General features: G+C 38.6%; 1 protein-coding gene and 1 long non-coding RNA gene across 2 annotated transcripts in view; one reads left to right on the forward strand and one right to left on the reverse strand.

Moving 5' to 3' along the window:
- Window positions 1-453: 453 nt before the first annotated feature.
- Window positions 454-20,073, reverse strand: part of LOC144637107 (scavenger receptor cysteine-rich domain-containing protein DMBT1-like) — a 28,946-nt gene continuing 9,326 nt past the window's right edge. Inside the window, exons 5-9 of the mRNA XM_078496261.1 lie at window positions 7,614-7,949; window positions 6,427-6,601; window positions 4,961-5,118; window positions 2,611-2,985; window positions 454-830 (exon numbers count right to left, since the gene is read on the reverse strand). Coding sequence (XP_078352387.1) covers window positions 454-830; window positions 2,611-2,985; window positions 4,961-5,118; window positions 6,427-6,601; window positions 7,614-7,949 — 1,421 coding nt within the window. The remainder of the gene's footprint in view (window positions 831-2,610; window positions 2,986-4,960; window positions 5,119-6,426; window positions 6,602-7,613; window positions 7,950-20,073) is intronic.
- LOC144637319 (uncharacterized) lies at window positions 13,439-17,515 on the forward strand. The gene is made up of 3 exons (XR_013567703.1): window positions 13,439-13,859; window positions 14,194-14,319; window positions 16,639-17,515. It is a non-coding gene; the product is annotated as an uncharacterized LOC144637319 (long non-coding RNA).

Here is a 20,073-nt window from a genome sequence, read left to right on the forward strand (position 1 = left end):
CGCAGACCCGTTTTGAAACAGAGTCAAAGGATAACTCGGAAAATGCCTAAAACGTGATTCGTGAATAATCTTGTAACTTTATCTCCCTCCCCTAATTATAAGCCCATATACCTGGAAACAAAAAAAAAACACCCAGTTATACCCACCCACCCCCGGATATGAGCCCCCTTTTCTGTATGACACTACTAAACATGGCTAAATTTTGCTTTATGAGTACTATTTACCTTAAAAACGCATTTCTATCAATTGCAATATGCTTTTTTTGGTTCCGCTTTTAAGCCCCCAGAATAAAACTTCTCCTGTTTATAAGCCCACTTGAAACCCTTTACGAAGTTCTAAAAGCAAAGGCTTACAATAACCGGTATCTCTACGGTTATTTTGTGCTTACAACGCCCTGGGACACCTGACTGCACCTCGTGGAATTTGGTAAAACGTCTATAACGCGCGTTAGCTTTACTTACCGGGTGTGAAATTCTTTGGTCGGCACATTAGCTCTAACGTGTCCTCGTGTAAGCACCAAAAATGTAGGACTCCAGGACTCCCAATCTCGCATTGAGATAGACTGCTCTCGTTGCCATGGCAGCGCACCTTGGTGAGCCAAATTGGTCCACGTCCTTCTCCATAAAGTCGAAACCATCTGTGTGGATAATCAGCTCTTCCATACAATCTACCATCACCCATCACGTCTTCAAAACCCAGTTGGCGACAAATCACTTTGAACACAGGGCCATTCATGCGACGCGGACAAATTATACCCCAGACTCCCGCATAACGAACCTCAACTCGGCCGGCGTAAGGAAAATTGGAGCCAACCAGTCGCACTGCAATGTCTGAAATTGAAGAAGGAGTGTTTTAACTGCGCTGCGCAGTTTGATGCTTAGTGAGGATGATTTCCTTTCAAAGTCAGGTATTATTTCCTTTTTTTTTTTCGATCTAAGAATGTTCGCCTTTGTAAAGAGTATTTGCTACAATTTAATACGAAATGTGTTTCGTTCTCTACTTGATTTGACTTGCACAACTTTATAAAATTCTAAGTTTCCTTAAGTGTTTCAGGCTCTGTCGTCAAAAAGATATATATCTATTTTTCATATCGGTTCTGTATCGTTGAATTTTATCATTATCTAAGGATTTCGGGTCCAAACTAAGGAGTTGATAGTGTTGTATTAAATTCATAAAATTGGAATAAATGTTCACAGCATCGTCTAACGAGACGTTCACGTTTTCAGAGTTTCGATCCATATATTCTCTTATTAGAATTTGGATTGGTTCCGTACGTAATGTGTTTCTAAATTTAAAGTATGAGCAGCGTGTTATTCAATGTTTAAACAGTAACTCGATATACAACTGGATATTGATTGATTTTGATGGGGGAAGTGTATTTTTCTTACCCACATGTTTCCGCTAGGGTAGTCACGTGATCTGAGCGGTTTTAAGCTCTAAGAGCTTCTTGTTAACTGCGCTGCGCAGTTTTTGCTGTGAACGTAACGTTATTTATTTTTTAAGTGCGCTGCGCATTTCTTGCTCTGCACGGGGTTTATTTTTTGTCGACCTTTTAGTTTTGTCGGTGGCTAGACCCAGCCCTCCACTCGGTCAGGCTTCAAGTCAAGCAATGTTTCGAAGCTACAAATCATTTACAAATAGGAATTTTTTTAAAAAAACTTTGGTCTTTACAAAGCATGTTTAGTGTGAAATGTTTGCGTCTGAAGCGTTTAAATTATAGAAAGTACTGCAATTTCATGCTATGAAAGAAAAATACGCTTTAGCGGGCCAGAGGTTACATTTATTTAAACACCATTACGTTTGTGCCGTGAAATGTGTTTGCGTGGCAGGTTTCACTTTCACAAGGCATGTTTAGTGTGAAATGTTCGATTTTTAGCGTTATGTCTGTTTCAAGCTGTAACATTTGGAAGATTACAGAAATCTGAAGCAAAACCACCAAGATAAACATGCCCTGACTTGTAAGGTTTGCGTCATTAGTGAATTAGTTGCCTGTGAAATTCCCATTCAGCTTAAACCAGCTCTAGCATCTAGACTCAGACCTCCACTCGGTCATCTTTCAAATCGCGCAATGAGCAGAAGCTACAAGTCAGTTACAGATGAGGAATTGTAGTCCAAGCATAACACCATGCAAACCACCAAAAGTTAAGGAGTTTTGAAAATAATTATTTAAAAACTCAACTGATGAAGTTCAAATTGAGATGCTTATCTTTGTGAAATAATCTTCTATCGAATGAAAGTAATGCAACGCATACAAAATTGCTGTTTTTTTTCCTGTTACATGATTATGATTATTATAAGTTTCGCTTCAGTTAAGTTATACGCTTTTGCAATACTGTATGTGCTTATAGTCATGCAAATAAAGCTGCTGCTGTTGTTGTTTTTGTTATACCTGATACCATTTTGTACTACCAGCTATTTTAATGATTGAAACGAGCAGGTTTTCGTGTCATGCAACAACAACAACAACAATACTTTATTTACCCACGCGACACCTAGGAGCGCAAGCGCTCGTTAAAACGAGTGCGTGAACGTAAAACTGTATAAAAGGGAAAAAAATTATTTAAAAAAAGCCTCTTAGAAGAAAGAACATCAATGACGATTTCCCTTTACCTGTGATATTGTCCATTGGATGACAGATCAAACACACACTGCATGCCTTGTATATATCATCTGTAGGTGAACATCCTCTACAGTGTACTCTACCCCAGCCTCTGTGAGGACATTCATCAATAGAATCTTCAAATCCCTGACATTTTAGGTCAGACAGCCAAACTGTCTCAGCACCTTGGTTCGTCGCTGCGCAGTCTTTGAACGATAATTTGTGTTTTAATGGAGGTCCCTGACCTAGCTGACGGCATATTACTTTCGCTGACTGGTATGTCAAATAGCGCCACGATTCACAAATCGTGCCCCACGTTCCATTGTACTTGACTTGCACGTGACCCGCGTTGGGTCTGTCCATCCCGACCAAGCGAACCTCGACCCCTGCGAAAGACAGTTAAATGACAAAAACTTTTACCAACAAAACAACATTAAGTACTAAATGATTGTTCCTGATGGTAAGAGAATCGAGAGAATCCCAAAAATTTAATTGTTGTCATTCGAAGAACACTTAATTAATTAGTTTCCTCAGGTACGAAACATTTTAAAAGTAATTCGAATACGATACTTTAGAAGAAAGGGGGTCTTCGATCAACATTCGCGGGTAACAGTATAGTGTTATCCTCCGACATCATAGGTTTGGTACTGTTGTCCGCTCGGAGAATTTCGATGGGAAACTGTTTCATTTGACCTAGAAGTAGTCAATGAGAGCGCACTCAGTGTTGGGGAAATTTTCAACTATATACCAAACTTGACTGACTAGTCCTCACTCATGATCAGCTGATGTAGTAAGACAGCTGATGATAGTTTACTGTGTAACACTCAGTTCATGTAGTGAATACTTAACAGAACTCTATTACCAGAAAACAGTAACTGCTCGCCCATAAGTCAATGAACAACAAGAAAACTGGCATTTTGTAAAATTATTGTTATTTTAGGAAGATAGTGTTCAACAGGACATTTTTAGACGTTTGGCCTTAAATGTTGAGCTTCTTTTATCTCCACCTCCTCCACTTTATAACAAAATTCTGACAAAAAAAGTCCGCAATTTTTTCTAAAAAGTATTGTTTCATTGACACCACACATTTGCCTCGTTTTGATTTGACAACACAATTTGCATTACATAATCACACTCAAACTTTAAAACATGTTTTACAGGCTGTCAAAATTTTAGCGAGGAGAACCTGCTGGAGAGAACGCTAAAAAGTGAATAAAGATCGAACTTATAGGAACCTATTTATAGTATACTCAACAAAATTACAATTCGGAATAGTAACTAGGAAGCTTTATAACTCCTCGGTTCATCTTCACAATACAGTAAACACCCGCATGTAAGAACCTACAATTTTCTAAGTTTGGCAAAATAGGTTCTTGTATTTGGGGGTAGTTATTGGTAATTTAGGCTAATTAGGTTCTTAATAAGGTTCTTAATTTCTAAGGTGGAGCCATAGTTTTTGATTGTACGAGAAGAAAAAAAAATGGGTTTGGTCCTTCATTATGCAGCATTTATTCATAACTGTATTGCTTTAAGCCTCATGCAAGGTCCAAAGAAGACAATTACAGTCTATGTGAATCTGTCTTTTCTTTATTTGTAAATACAGTTTGGGATGTTCTGTTAAAAATGTTCATAAAATTTTTCTATAACCCACATATAAGAACCTGCTGAAATTTGCTACGCTAAACAGGTTCTTATATTTTGGGGTATTAAAATGGTAAATTTCTGCCAGCAGGTTCTTAAACCACTAGGTTCTTAAACGCGGGTGTTTACTGTACTTCATGATGCCAGGTTAATTTCCGAACCCTTCCTTCAGACCGTAATAGGGAAAATCTTTGAAAGACTACGGTTCAACGCCAAAAGTCTTCAAATCAACTTCGAAAAGTCTTCGAGTCAACTTCGGAAATAAATTTATTTTCGGAAGTGTTTGGGTCAATTTCGGAAGACTTCCGATCAGCTTCGGATTACTTGTACTACTATTGTCCAAAAAGATTCCAGTAATTTTGGTGAGTAAAAAAAAAAGTAAAGTCTGCTTCGAGCCTAGTTTACCATACAGGCCGGAGCTTATCCCGGTTTCCGTAGCATTAAGCGACTAGGAGTATTGCTACTCCCCCCTGGATGGGATGCTAGTACATCGCAGGGTTACCCCCAGCAGTAGATTCGCCGGTACCCATTTATGAACCTGGGTGGAGTGAGGCACTGTGAGAGTAAAGTTTCTTTCCCAAGAACACAACGCAGCGAGCCGGCCAGGCCTCGAACCCGGGCCGTTCGACTCGGAGGCGAGCGCGCTAACCATTAGGCCACCGCGCCTCCCACAATTTTGGTGAGTGTGCTATACTAATTTCTGTTCGCTAAAAAACTCACCGCTTTTGTAGTCGGTATCGTTTGTACATTCAACTCCAGCGTTTAGAACTTCCTCCACGTCCAGTCTGTAATTTAACTCGCGTGGACATTCTAAAAGATTACTCTCGTTTCCTGAGCAGTGCAAATCGCTCAACCAAAACTTACCCACGTCTCCATACCTGTAATTTGAAACATCACATGATTACTGAAATTACCTATAAATATCAACAGATACCGTATTTAATCATAACTATAACAAAACTCTCGAATTTGATTGGTTTTTAGCACGCCCTATTTTTCGCCAAATTTGAGCGCGCGCAGCCTAAGTGTCCAATAACAAGTGTCCAATTATAAGGTGTCCAAAAACAAGGTGTTCAATAGACTGTGTTCTTGGAGTGCATAGGGAGTTTTAAAAAAACAAAAGTTTTAGGGAAGTCCTTCATCAGTGTAAATCAGGACGCTTTGTTAAAGCCCGATCGCGTTATGGAAGGCCGATTAGGCGTCCCAAGAGACTTGAGAAAGCACTCGAACATTTCTGATTTATATTCTGTTCTTTTGTTTGTTGTTATGTAATTTGTGCATGTATTTTTCGCTTGAGCGCGTTGTTTGTCAGTAGTATTTGATGTTAGTTCGGATCGGTCGGTGATAAGAGTTTCAAAGAATAAAGACGTTGAATGTACCTCGAGTCATCTGTAGAGATTTGTGTTCGATGGAATATTTGGGCCCGTACACGCTTAGTGTACGTTGACAGTCTTGCGTGCTCATAGTTTAAATGAAATTAAATTAAACAGAGCGCGCGAGTGCGCACGCGCTCAGTGCACATTGACTTTAACTTAAAAGAAGATCTGAACATTAGAATTTTAATTCAATGTTCATCCCATTGGGGGCAAGTTAATATCATCCTCATTTCTTCATCTGTCAGTTGTTTGGCCATATTGCATTCTGTACTGTCTTTTGAGACTGAGTTGTTTCTTTTTTGAGTTGATTTACTGTTACAGTCAATTTTTACTGTTAGTGTTTAAATGCCTAAAATTGTACTGTTTCATGTTTAGTGCTATCGAGTTACTCCCATTCAGATCCTTAACCCGGGTAAATTTGGAAACGGAGAAATTTGAAAACGCCGTGTAAAATGTTTTCCGTCCACAATAACCATTAACCACGCTTAATCGCACGTTAAATTACAACGCATGCACAGAGCTATTGCTAAGCTAATTAAAATTTGTTGTTTTGACAGAGAACACATGACTATCCGACGTCAGTGTTTTCAAAAAGTCCCGGTTTCGCCTGTTTTCGCCGTCCTCACGACACCACCTAGCCAGAGTTTTAAAATTTACCGCATTGGAGGGCGTTTTTGAAAAGTACCGAAAACGCCGTTTCATTGCGGATGGTTGGCCTAACCGAGGAAAACAAGATGCGTTTTTAAATTTACCCGAGTGAGTGTGAACGGACGAAAAATAGACTTTGAGAATAATTGTTTTTGTCTTCACCTGGAATGCGAGTACACGCGCACAGCCCGACGGTATCCTAGCTGCCGACACACCACGTGACCGTCACGTATATCCCAGTCGATCTCGGATACTGTTCCCCAGACTCCTCCCAATTTAATCTCCACTCGGCCTTCGAATTCGTTTGTGTTTGATCCTCGAAGTCGCACGTCACCGTCTGAAGAAAAGAAAAGGCTTAAAGTATTTTCCTAACTTGCATAGATACACAGCAGCGCTCACTTAGTTTTTCTGTTTTATACTGTTGGTGAATGCCTCAGTGCTAGAGAAAGGGGTGTATAGGGGTATGCAGATCAGCTGATCCTTTTACTTTTTTTGGTAGGCAAATCCATACACCCATAATCATTTTGTTCAAATCTAAATCCGCATTTATACTTAGAAACGTTGAGTGATACGGCTTCATTACAACAGACATTAAATGTTGTATTTGCGGCATTCTCTTAAAAATGACGCGTTTCATTTCTTGTTTTTGTGACAAGTCCGCCAACATACTGGCGAAGACCGACTAAATTGATCTACAATACAATACATACTAGCTATGCAACGCTTTCGAGTGGTATACTATGGAATATCCAAAGAGTCACTTGTATTTTCTCGGTATACACACGAGCCTTTAGGCGAGTGTGTATACGAAAAAAATACAAGTGACAAGTAGGATATTCCATAGTATACCACGAGAAAGTGATGTGTAACTATTTTATACCATGCCATAGAAAATACGCTCACTAAAATTCATCGAGAATAAGATCGCAGCGCACGATGGGAAGGTTGGGTTGAATACCGTCGAATATACAACAGCTTTCCTGTATTCTGATTGGCTGTATTTTCTATGGCATGGTATAAAATACAATACAATACAATACAATACAATGCACGCAATAAATTACCCGCGATCCCGGCTTCCTGGCATTAAGAGTCCAGAATCCAGGCCAGCTAACTTATTCTTACTTATTTCGCAATTTTCGCCATTTTAACGTGTTGAAAATAATCGCGAAATTAAATACGCCCGAAAAATAACATATTTTATATCAAATTAATAAGTTTGAATGTTTGGAACTGCAACTGTCTACCTTTGAAAATATCTTTACGTCTTGTTTTTGAAATCGAAATCTGATTGTAAAATAATTTCTGGAGCACTAGTGAACCAGACACTTAAATTTTAGTTTTATTACCGTCAGTAATGTTGTCCATTTTGCATATTACGCCGGCGCCCAATCTTTTCCCACATTCTGGTTGAAGGTCCCATCCGGCGCTTACACATTGGTCTAACGAAGTCTCATTTCCATAGCAACGGACACTGGTCAACCACGTTGGCCCAGAGCCAGAACCAAACTGACCGTGGCCAACCTCCAACACAGCCTGCGTGAATCCCAACTGATGACACACTACATCAGCGTCGTGTTTGTCCCAGCCAATACTGCATACTGCGTGCCAGAATCCGTGCTGTTTTATCTCCACTCTTCCCATGTGGGTGGAGTTACCACCCTGTAATCTTACGACAGCTGTTTCTATAAAACAAAACAGAAATATTCCTGAAGTTACAGAACATGAAGGCCACATAATGAGGAAATAAAAAGGTAGTCGATTTACAAAGATATGTGTATTTACTTAAATAGTTTCATACACGTTGAAATCAATCGCTAAAACCGTTGTACCGCAATCGGAAAACCGCGCGCAAAATCGGGTAGAATATGTTGCATGCAGTCGAATCATACCGAGATTATTCACGAAGGGTATCATTAAGTGACAATAGAAAGCAAGGGACCGCGGACGAAAATGCTGCTAGTGTACGTAGGAACTGGCGATAGCTCTAATCAGCCAAAAATAAAAATACAGAGACAAGATAAGCAAGGCTGAGACTACGTAGAAATGAATAAACCTTAACGGGACAACGACATGATTACCACGAGCACTTTATAGACAACTGTCTTTGCGCTGGTTGTTCTATTCTGTGCGGCATACACTCTGCTGAAGAGACCCAATCATGTCAAAACAGCTGTCCAGAGTTTTCATTTTTGACTTTCAGTTTGACTCTATCATGTCGTTGTCCCGTTAAGGTTTTTTTCATTTCTACGTAGTGTCAGCCTTGCTTATCTTGTCTCTCTATCATTAAGGCCTTATTGAGGTCTGAATATATTTTTTATACCATGTCCGGAAACATTTTGTAATTGGGATATTTTTTGTTTATTTGAAGTTGTCTAAGGCCTTATTATGGCCTTGATTCAGATCTGAATATTTTATTGGTATTTGGTCTGACATTTTTATGGCTTCCTGGCCTTAAAAATTTCAGTTATTTAAGGCTTGTTTTTAATGCTCATACGAGGCTACTTTTGGCTACGCTCAGGCTACATTCCTAAGGCTTATGTCAGGCACAATTTCGCTCACTTAGGTTTCCGAGTCAGGTTTAAATTAGGCCAGCGTTAAGATCTGAGATTTTCGTACGAGAAGATAAACAAGAAAAGCAAATCCATCAAAGAAAGCTTAAAAAAATATTTAGCCGAGCCTGCACTCTCCCAGCCAGTTCTTCCACAGTTATCCACTTTTTTCATCATGTAAATCTTAAGCAACTGACCATAGAAATGTACTCGCGCACGCTGAGGTCATAACAATAATAATTATAAAAACAATATATAATTATAATAAAAACCTTCCCAAAGTCCTTTGCAACTGAAAAATCGTTAATGCCAAATAATTTGGTCAGTTTGAAGTCAGCCGGAGTAGTACGTCGTATAGAAATAACTCTTACCATAAACAACTTTTTGCATAAGTCGTAGGTTGATGACGTCATTAGTCACGTGACTTTGCTCAGAAGTTCGTTTTTTTGCTCACTGTGACGAAAATAGTTTATTACCAAAAAAGCAGTCATTGCAGTTTGAAGCACATTGGTGCGAGGCATTTTGGACTTCCCAGGTACCGAACAAAATATCAAAATTAAGGTAGCTATGCACAATTTTCAAAAAATGGGAGTCTGGGTACAGGTGCGTATTTGGCGTTGCATTAAATGCAAGGTAACAAGAATATACATGTTGGTAGATACTTATATGTAAAGTAGTTTTTAATTAATTCCATTGTTATGACGTCATCGGTCACGTGACCAGAACGGATCACATTTTTAAATTCGCTTGAAAACTTTACTAGAACCTCTCTCTTAGGATTTTTTTAAGCAAAGTTGTAGTTTTTTAAATAGTGTTTTGAAAAATGGCCATTATTACTTTTTCGTGAAAAAGTACGGCAGTAAAAAATACAATTGAAAAGTTTGTTGGCTTCCTACTCAACGACCATTTGCATTTGAAATAAAATAAAATTTTGCCAAAAGCTTGAGTGTATGCTCTTTATTATAGCGTTATCAGTTTCTTTTCATTGTAATTGCTTTGGGCGAAGTTGGACGTAATTTCTTTCAGACAAAGGAGTGGCGCTTGGGGAGAGTTAAAGCTGTGCCCCCCCCCCCCCCCTGCTTGCGGATTCCCCGCGGTCCGTATTGCGGGCGCATTTTCAAAATGGCGTCGATCGATTAGTGTTTTGATTTTGCAATTTCGAGTTCTATAGGATAGTTTTGTCAATGTTCTTTCTTCTTGACGCGATCACGAGTCCCGAAACAAAGGGTATTCGATATCCTTTATTTGTATTCCCGATACTGGAGAAGAATATGGAATGAGGAGAAATGGTGGAAGCTTTTCGCACAAACATTTCTAACAGAGACTTAATACAGTGATGACCTGAGGTCACTTCAGGTAAGCGTTTCCATTGTACTATAATTTCATTTTGAAGACTGACTTAAGCTTATGTCTTCGGCGTTTATGTGAAGATTTATAAAAGTGCTAAAGATAGAATCGTACTAAAACTTAGCTGGTCTTAGCTCACTGGAATTAAAGCCGAGCTCGGCGATAGATCTTGTAGATTTTGAGGCGATAGTGTCATAGTAATGTCACTCAGTTCGTCGAGGCATGTAATTGCTATTTATATTTGTCATCTGAATGTTAAGCTACTTTAATTTAATAAGAATCGCATCCTTTAATTATTTATACGTGAGGAAATGTTTGTCAAAATATTGGCCATGTGGTCATTTCCGGCCGCAAAGAAATAAATGAGACCATTTCTGAAGTTTAAATTTCTATCTTTCCATAATGTGTATTGTATTGCCAGACATAGATTGACGTTTCTTTTGCATTTTGTTGTATACAGGTAATTTGTGGGATTATTAGAATGTCTAAACAGGATTTACAGAATTCAGAACTGAGGACTTTCTGAATTACTGGTGAGTTAAACTATGGATTATAACAAGTTCAGGCAGTTATTGATCTCTTCAGCCAATCTCAGCAATTCCCATCCTCCTCTCTTCACACATTCACTACCTGAGACATTTTTAAAAGATCTACTTTAATATGAACATCCCAGAACCCAATAAGGCTACATGTGAATACTAACACTTTATTACATGTAAGTTTTGAAACCATTCTGGGTTCATGACAAAACTATTTTGTTTTGGCATGATTGTAGATTACGCCGGCACTTTTTTGCATAACTGAAAGGACGTATACAAAACATGGACCCGGGTCCATGGACCACCCCTGTGGACCCGGTCCATGGAACACCTTGTGGACCCCGGTCCATGGACCACCCCTGTGGACCACCCCTAATTTTCGAAAGAAAATCAATTGACGGCAGGTACCAAAACCCAAAACAACGAAATGAAACCACCGAAACGAAACGACCAAAACAAGCTAAACCACCAAAACGAATCCGCCGAAACAACTGAAACAGTAATCTCGTTCCCGCATCTCGCGGGTAGACGAAGCCGGAAGGCGAGATCTGACCAAGTAAGAAAATTCAATTTTTTTGATTGGCTCTTTCAAAGCATGGCTGTCACAGCGCTAAAATTTGAACGTGCGATGTGGCCCCAAGGGAATTCAATGTCTGTATTTTATGCAAATTATAGATCATGCACGCAATCATAATATATTCATTTTTGGTACGTTTCGTTGTTTACAGTCGGCCTCACAAGACAAGAAGATTTCGTTTTAGTTCTTTGTAGCATTATAAATCTATTTCAAAAGAATAACGATGTTTAAAAACAGAGAATCTGCCGTAAGAATATTTACGTTTGATTACGTGACCGGATCAAATTTGCATAAAATCTAGACATGTCTCAGACATTGCATGTAACCGCCGAATGTACAGTTTTTTTAAATCAAATATTGTCAATATTTTTACTCGACCTAAAGCCTTCATAATTGCCTTTTGCTTAGTAAAATACTCTGCTAGACAACAAGACAAAATCACCGAAACAAGCAAAACCTTTACCAGCTAACCGTAAACAGACTAACCAGAGTCCTAGTTGAATATGTTTCGTTTCGCTCGTTTCAACCGTTTCGGCGGTTTCGTTTTGGTCGTTTCAGTGGTTTCGCTAATTTGGTTTTGTTTCATTTCGTTGTTTTGTGTTTTAGTACCTGCCGTCAATTCATACCCTGTCCCCATTCTACACTTTGATTTTCTTTAGAAAATTAGGGGTGGTCCACAGGGGTGGTCCATGGACCGGGTCCACAAGGTGGTCCATGGACCGGGTCCACAGGGGTGGTCCATGGACCCGGGTCCATGTTTTGTATACGTCCTAACTGAAATGACTGCCACCACAGTCCGCAGTCACCATAAAAATATCAAAATTTCATGCTGAACTGATTTTAATGTCACCGCAGTCCACAGTCCGACACAAAAAGTTTGGTGTTTAGATTGCCTGCCACTGCGTATTCGCGCATTTCTTGTCTGCCACCGTGGTCCGCAGTCCCATAGTGAGCATATGGGACAGAATGTTTTGTGTTTCGAGAGGCCTACTTATGATTTCGGTTAGCCTAATATGCACTTTGGTTAGCCTGTTCACGGTAAGCTATCTATATTTGTAAGGGCAACACTATATATTGTTAACATGTAGAATTCTGGGTACACTACGGACTGCGATTAGGTTGCTTGCGGTAAGCCTTTATATTGTGTTCAGGATATCTACTGTTCTGAAATCCACTACGGGACTGCGGACCGGGGTGGCAGGCGATTATAACATTTACTAGCAGTTCTTAGAATCAACAACGGGACTACGGGCCCCGGTGGCAGGCGATTAGCAGACTTTGTATTATTTTCAAATAAAACACTACGGGACTGCGGACCGCGGTGACAGGCGATTATAACAATTCAATCCAATTTTGATCAATGGACTGCATGACTGCGGACTGCGTTATGAGTGAAATATAACTTAACAACAAAATTTCACTGCGGACTGTGGACCACGGGAGCAGACGAATAATGGCGGGGTATTCTACAATTGCTCCTTTGTTTCAATAAAAATAATGAAATTACAGAGAATTTACGAAATTATTATCGCAGACCATAAATTTACTCTAGCACAGGCTAAAGTGTCTTCAATAGTGTAAAGGTCGGGACAAACTATGCGACAAGTGGCAGTGACAGGTTGCGGCGACAAGTCGCTCCGTGTGTACTACTTACAACTAAGTCGCTGCAACAAGGTGTTTGTTTGGTGCACAAACAGCAAATTTGGAAGAGTGAGAATGCAAACTAGTTTTCCATATTCAATATGGCGAAAATACATGACGCGCTCTCATTGGTTAATTCATATTTTGTCGCAGCGACTTGTCGCAGCGATTTGTCGCAGACGTGTACACACTCTGCGACAAACCAGTTTGAATTTGTGCGACACGTCGCAGCAACAAACTTCTGTTGCAGCGACATAGTTTGTCGCATGTCACACGAGGCAACTGTCACCGCGATGTGTTGCAGCGACGTGTCGCCTAGTGTGTTCCGACCTTAATAGCGGAGCTCCTTAGCGGCCCGTAAGGGCCGCAGAGCGGAGCACCATACCCATAAAAAAAACACATGAAAAAAAAAAAAAAAACACATGAAATAAAATAGGAAACCTCTGCATCCGAGTTTTCATGGTCATCATGGCTAGCGGCATGCCTCGCGGGCGCGTACGGCGGCGTACGTACGTACGGTGTTGCGACATCCGGGATCTTGAAAGGTCTTGACAACTCGCGCAGTACTGGCGCGAAATAATTTTGCAGTGTGAGGTCTAAACAGCTAGTCTGAAAGTTAGAACTTGAGACAAACACATTTATTTTGGCTCCTTGTTATGCCGATGACTACAAACGAGAGCAGGGTAAACTTAACTTCGAGGAAACAGGGTTTAAGCGATTTGCGACGGGAAAGAGATCGCGAGAGATCCAGAAAACCCGGACAGAAAGCAGGCGAAAAAGTATAGCAAAGCGCCTGTCGAACCTGGTAGCAAAGTAGCGAAGAAAAGCGACTAAAATAGCAAGAGAGGTGCCGAGGAAACAGGCAAAGAAATAGCGGAGAACAAGGGAACGGAGATAAAACGAGCAGACGAGTGTACCTACTGCGGCCAATTGGTGAAGGTGAGTACAAAACTGCAGTGTTTCCGTCATTTAATATCTCTACGTTTTGTCTTAAGCTTACTTTATACGCAAAGTAAGCTTATATTGACGGCACATTTTACTTGCTTTCGCCACTAAGCATTTGCTTGTGACATGAACAATGTTGAAAAATACTATTCGTTAAAATTCAGTTTTACCAGGTTTTACTGATCAAATAGGAGGATTTGATTATGTAAACAAATAATTGTTGGGCCTTCGAGGAACGAATTCACGAAGAATATCACTTCAACACATCTCGAAGAAAATTAAGCTTACAATTTTTAAATGCTTGTGATATGATTATTTTGTTTTACAGTGCTGGAAGAGCAGCTGAGATGAGAATGAAAGTGATGTCAGTTTGCACGAAGCACCTGGAATTTCGTTAACTCCGAGTGAAATAGATCGATTCAGTGTATGCAGTTTATTGATATTCATGATGGAGGTAAAATTACTGTTCAGCTTCATTACTAAGCTCTTTCGTTCCCAAATATATTAAATAATCCACTTGTCATGTAGTTCTGTTCACTATTGAGCGTTCATGTGGATTACATAACAATGTCAACAATTTTGAGATTTTGAGGTCTGTTTTGCTGGTTTCATTCAGAATGTCAACAGTAAATGTTATATTTGTCATAAAAAAATCACAATCTTGTTGTGGAATTTGGAAAATGCACACAACAAAGGTTAATGACTACTGGAAAACTGGAATCTTTGTGAGTAAATTCATGCCATTTTAGACACTGTATGCAGCTGTGCATGCAAACTTATTATTAATTAAATGTGTATCTTTAAAAATCTTAGTATTACTGTTAAGAGAAAAGCTTTTAAGATGTGGCAATGTTTTTCCTATGCATGTACATGTATATATAGGGGTAGAGGGGAGGGGGGAGTATTTAAAGGTCAAACCTTTTAAAGAGGGGGTGTAAGGGTTTGCAGTGATGCTTTGAGTTTATTAAAATATCAGGACCTGAACAATCGATGGAATCGATAATCGATGGCAATCGATAACAATCGATGACAATCGATATCAATTAATCAATTGATATTGATAATCGATGAACAATCGATCGCTAAAGTTTTTGTGATTATCGATTGTCATCGATTATCAATTTCATCGATAATCGATGACAATCGATCAATTAACTAACATCGATTTTCATCGATTATCAATATCATCGATTACCAATTCAATCGATCATTTAACTGCCATCGTTTTTTATTTGACTAGTATTTGATAAATATGTTTACTTTAAAACACACGGTCTCTCTTGTATGTTATATTTTATTAGCAACAACAATGATAACCTTTCCAAAAAATGTCAATACAACGAGAAACTTACTAACTTAACAGTAATAAGGCAATAATTATTTAAAACAAACGTTTTGAGCTTAAGTCTTATTCGCCTCCATCAACGAAGCGTACGCTTTTCGGTCTGGTTTGCTTTCGAACCAACTCCTGGCAAAGTAAATAGAAATCGCAACTTACAGAATTCCTCGCTGTCTAAGTACAATGTAATTTTTCTAAAACTCTGTCTTGTAGTCCATAAACATTTTCTCGCTCGTCCGAAATATTTCAAATCAAACAGTAGCAGAGAGAACTCAAAAATATGTCGTCCGTACGTCGGAACGAAAACGAGACAACAGTGGGAGTCTGGGGATGAGTTTCGCCTGTCACGTCCGCCATTTTTGACTCGGTCACGAATAACGAAGTGTCTTTGGAATTCTAGCGCTAGCAAACAGTAGGAAACTCGAATGAAAAACAGAAACATTAAAGCTTATGATGTAAACTTCATCTCAATGGAAAGGAGCTTTATTATTTTTTTTTTACAAAACAACATATGTAAGTATTTACTTCATGCTTCGGATTGATTGTGTGTTTAATGCCAATCGATGGCAATCGATGAAGTTCGCGACCACCAAAGTGTGATTATCGATTGATCATCGATTGGCCGATGCCAATCGATGCCAATCAACAGTAATTAATCGATTGTCATCGATTGATCGATTGATTTTCCGATCATCGATTTTCATCGATTGTTCAGGTCCTGAAATATTTACAGTAGAACCCTGCTAACTCGAACTCTGAAGGGAAACGAAAATGAGTTCGAGTTAGCGGGGTTTTTCGAGTTAGCGGGGTTGATTGAATATTTTATTTGCCAAGTTAATAATTGATAGTTTACTGATTTTTAAGCACTTCAGTATACAGTACTGTGCAAATTGAACTTATCTTGCCAGAAACTCTAAAGCGACCACACATTCTTTTGTTAAGAGTGGAAAATGACTGTCAAATACATGATCTGTTCATTGCTATAATCAATGGGCAACCGTTGCGAGTTGCAAGTTCTGGAATTCGAGTTATCAGGGTAAAAAGTTTGACCCAAATTTTGTTCAAGGGAAACAAAATTTAGTTCGAGTTAGCGGGGTTTTCGAGTTATCCGAGTTCGAATTTAACCGAGTAAAAATGACTGAAAAGTGGGGTCAAATCCAAGCGAAATGGAAGTGAGTTTGAGTTAGCAAGGTTGTTCGAGTTATCCGAGTTCGAGTTACCGGGTTTTTTTTCTGTAGTTGACTTCGCAGGTATCAGTAAAAAAAAATAGTCTGTGCTGATACATCTCTGTTAAATATATAAGGTATCCTTTCGCATCCAGTAGTTTTGCTTCACTTTATACAAGCTTGCGTTAATTGTTTTGTTTTATAAATTATTGATTTTCATACCAATTAATCAATTTTAATTTAATCTGTGGCATTTGACTTTTTTCAGGGTTAACATGAATTTCAGAATTTGCAGAGCCACAGACACAAAAACAGAATGTGGACAAGGACATCAAAAGAAAACAGGAAGGATTAAGATTATCCAGCTTGATGTTTGGGTGTCTTCATGATGCCATTTTCAAGAGACTAGTAAATTACATGTAAATTGAAATCAAGAAAAGCTGCAAATGAGCAAAGTTTATATTTTAAATGTTAACGTATTTACAGTGTACTTCAGAAAACAACTTCTTGATTGACCTGTCTCTTTCACATCTTTTTAGATGTAACAAGGGCATTATGAAGTGATCTTTTTAAGAATAATTTATGCAGCCAAAACAGTAACAGCAGAAATGAATGGGAGTTTAAAATTGCTATTTTCAATGTTTTGGCTGGTAAGAAACCACATGTGACCAAGCTACAGTAAAATCTCTTTGGCCGGTTAACATGACCTGTAAGTGTCCAAATATTTTGAGCCCTCGACTACACAGGACTTACATGTAGTTGTCTAATTACTGTATATCATAAGATCTTTGGTTGACCTTGGGGGAGGTAGTGGAGTTAAAAAGCAATGTAATAATTTGAATTTGGATTGGTAATGCTGAAACTGGTGGTACTGTAATTCTTAAGTATAGACGTTAAAATCGTGATTGCAAGCAATATGCAATACCAATTTCATTCTTATGTGTTGTATGCTGCGTACAATTTATAAGAACAGCTATAATGTTAAAATTAGTGAAATATTCTAAAGCCAGATTAAATTTGCAGTATCCATTAGGTACCATGAAGCAACCAAATTGTGACTCATTTGCTTACTTTGTGAACTTCATGACGAATGGGCAACATGACTCCACAAAAATGTGTACAATAAAGCATACAAATTTTTAAAAGAGCAGTCAAAGTATTGATGCTTTTTTTCTTGCATAGTTTTATACACAAGCAAACATGATTCTATTTGTTCTGCGTAATCAAAGAACAAAACTGAGTTTGAGACACACAAACAATATTCTATCTTCCCAGAATTTTTGTTTTTTTATTTCTGTAAGTGAAGTGAAACCCCTTAAGAGGAAGGGGACTCAAAAAGACATGTAAAAGTAAAAAAGGTGCTATCATCCTTTTTTTTTGGGGGGGGGGAGGGGGTGGGATGGGGTTACAGAATGTCCCTTCTTTGCTTCCAGTTAGTTTCACTCCGGTTTGCTTGTAGTTAGGTTCACCCCTGTTTGCTCGCAGTTAGCTTTATTCATCCGGTGTGCTTGGGATTAGATTTCACTCTAGTTTGCTTGTGGTTAGCTTTCACTCCGGTTTGCTTGGCATTAGCTTATGGCAATATGCTGTAAACCCTTTGCTAAATGTATGACCTCTGCCATTTCCATTCAAAATTAAAATATAGGCAAATAGTGAAAATAAAAACAAATGAATGAATGAAAAAAGGAAAATTAACCATATTCTTAATGTAGATGTATATTATTTCCTATATACTCTAAATGTTAAGTGCTTTGCTAATTTACCACGTGATATGCCTATCTACCCCAACATGCAGCCCTACTACCCCCTCCTTATCTACGAAGGTTACATAATTACCCGTTTTGCAGCATAATTTCCCATCCAGACTTCTGGATCATAATGCTGTCGGTGGAATTAAAACGTTTTGATTGATTTTGTTTGTTCTCGGCTTATTTGGTGTTGCTGTATACGGTACTCCCATATAAGGGCTATACGGGTATGTGCTGCTCAACAGGGTATGCCTTTTGCCTCTCTGACTTTGAAACAGGGTATACAAATCACTCTTTTGACTGTGGAACACTATCAAGTTTAGCTATGAAAATCCGCTCCTCTCATTGGTTTTTCTCCAAGCCACAGACAAAGTCAAGTGAGCGCTTTGTGATGTACGCTAGTGTTTTTATATCTATCTTCATATATTTTTCATTGTGGATATTGTCTGGAACAGGGTACCTATTTTGCACTGTTTGTCTGGAACAGGGTCGCAAATTGAGCCGTTTTTCTCTGGAACAGGTCCAGAGTCTCAGCGACTCAGTGGCACACCCCTTGAGTAAATTTTAGGGAGTACCTCTTCCCCCCCCCCCCCCCGGGACACGGTAAAAAAAAGTAAGTAACAATATTAAAATTTATAAAAAAAAAAAATAAAACGAATATTATATTCTTAGCCTTAAAATTGTACAATGGCTTGAATTCAGGTTTCAATAAAGTGCAAAATAATTAACTGGGGAGCTCCGCTTTTAGGCTTCCCTAAATCTATATATTAGCAGTTTAATTATAATGTGTGGTTCCAAAAATATCCATACCTACCCCAAGGATGGACCCTTCCGACCCCCTGGAACTTTCAGTTTAGCTTCATACTTTCTTTTAAAAATTTGGGCTATTGCGCCCTCCCTCCCCTTCAGAATTTCCATTGACCATTCTTGGGGTGAGTATGGAATTTTCTGGAACCGCACAATGTAGGCATTTACTTATGAATGTAAGCTGCAGATTGATACACACTTATCTATTTTTTTAACCTTTTCACATTTTCCTGTTTTCTATCGAATATATTATTATATATTGTTTTTACCGGTTTCACTTGTAATAATAATAATAATAATAATAATAATAATAATAATAATAATAATAATAATAATAATAATAATAATAATAACCTTTATTTAACCACGATTTGTTTTAAAGCAAATACATGCTTGAGGGGTCGTGTGTACGTGTGACTAACTACCTACCTATAAAAAAAAGATTTAAAATTGAAAATCACAGATGTGTTTTGGAGTTGTTTGGATCGACAAACTGCCAAAATTAAGTTTTTTTTAAATATGGGGTACATTCTCGCCTTTTTGCAAAACTGCTTGTGGTTGGTAGCGTTATTAAAATAGCTTGACACAAAATTCCATAAGACTGCACCTCTGTGCTAGATTGAGTTCTTTAAAAAGGACGTTGAAAATCGTGGGACAACCGCTTTTTTGTGTCCTCTTAGGTTGTAGGGTCCGTGTCTCCACGTTACTAAATCTGAAATCGTTTTAGGAATCTTTTTGATTACAATATTGTAAAACAGCTTAATAAGACAGAGTTTGTATAAATCGAGTATTGAGTCCCACTTATTTATTCCCATCACCGTATCCGATGGTGTGTCCCATGACAAGTTGAAGATAATTCTCGCTGCCCTGCGATGCAATGTTTCAAGTGCTTGTATGTGGTCAGAGTTGTTACAACCACCACAGACGATGATGCCATACGTAACAGAAGGCAGTATGACTTTGAAATAAAGGTCGAGAAGAGCTCTTCTTTTCAGAAATGAACATTTTTTCAGGAGGTTCAACTTCTTAGAGAAATTTCTTTTCAGATCTGAAAGGTGTTTCGACCAGGTGAGCTTATGGTCTATGATGACACCTAGCAGCCTTGTGTGGTGCACCCATGGGATTGTAGTCGAGCCAATTGTAATGTC

Source organism: Oculina patagonica, chromosome 13 (genome assembly GCF_052425735.1).
Source record: "Oculina patagonica isolate OP01 chromosome 13, crgOcupat, whole genome shotgun sequence".
Classification (NCBI taxonomy): domain Eukaryota; kingdom Metazoa; phylum Cnidaria; class Anthozoa; order Scleractinia; family Oculinidae; genus Oculina; species Oculina patagonica.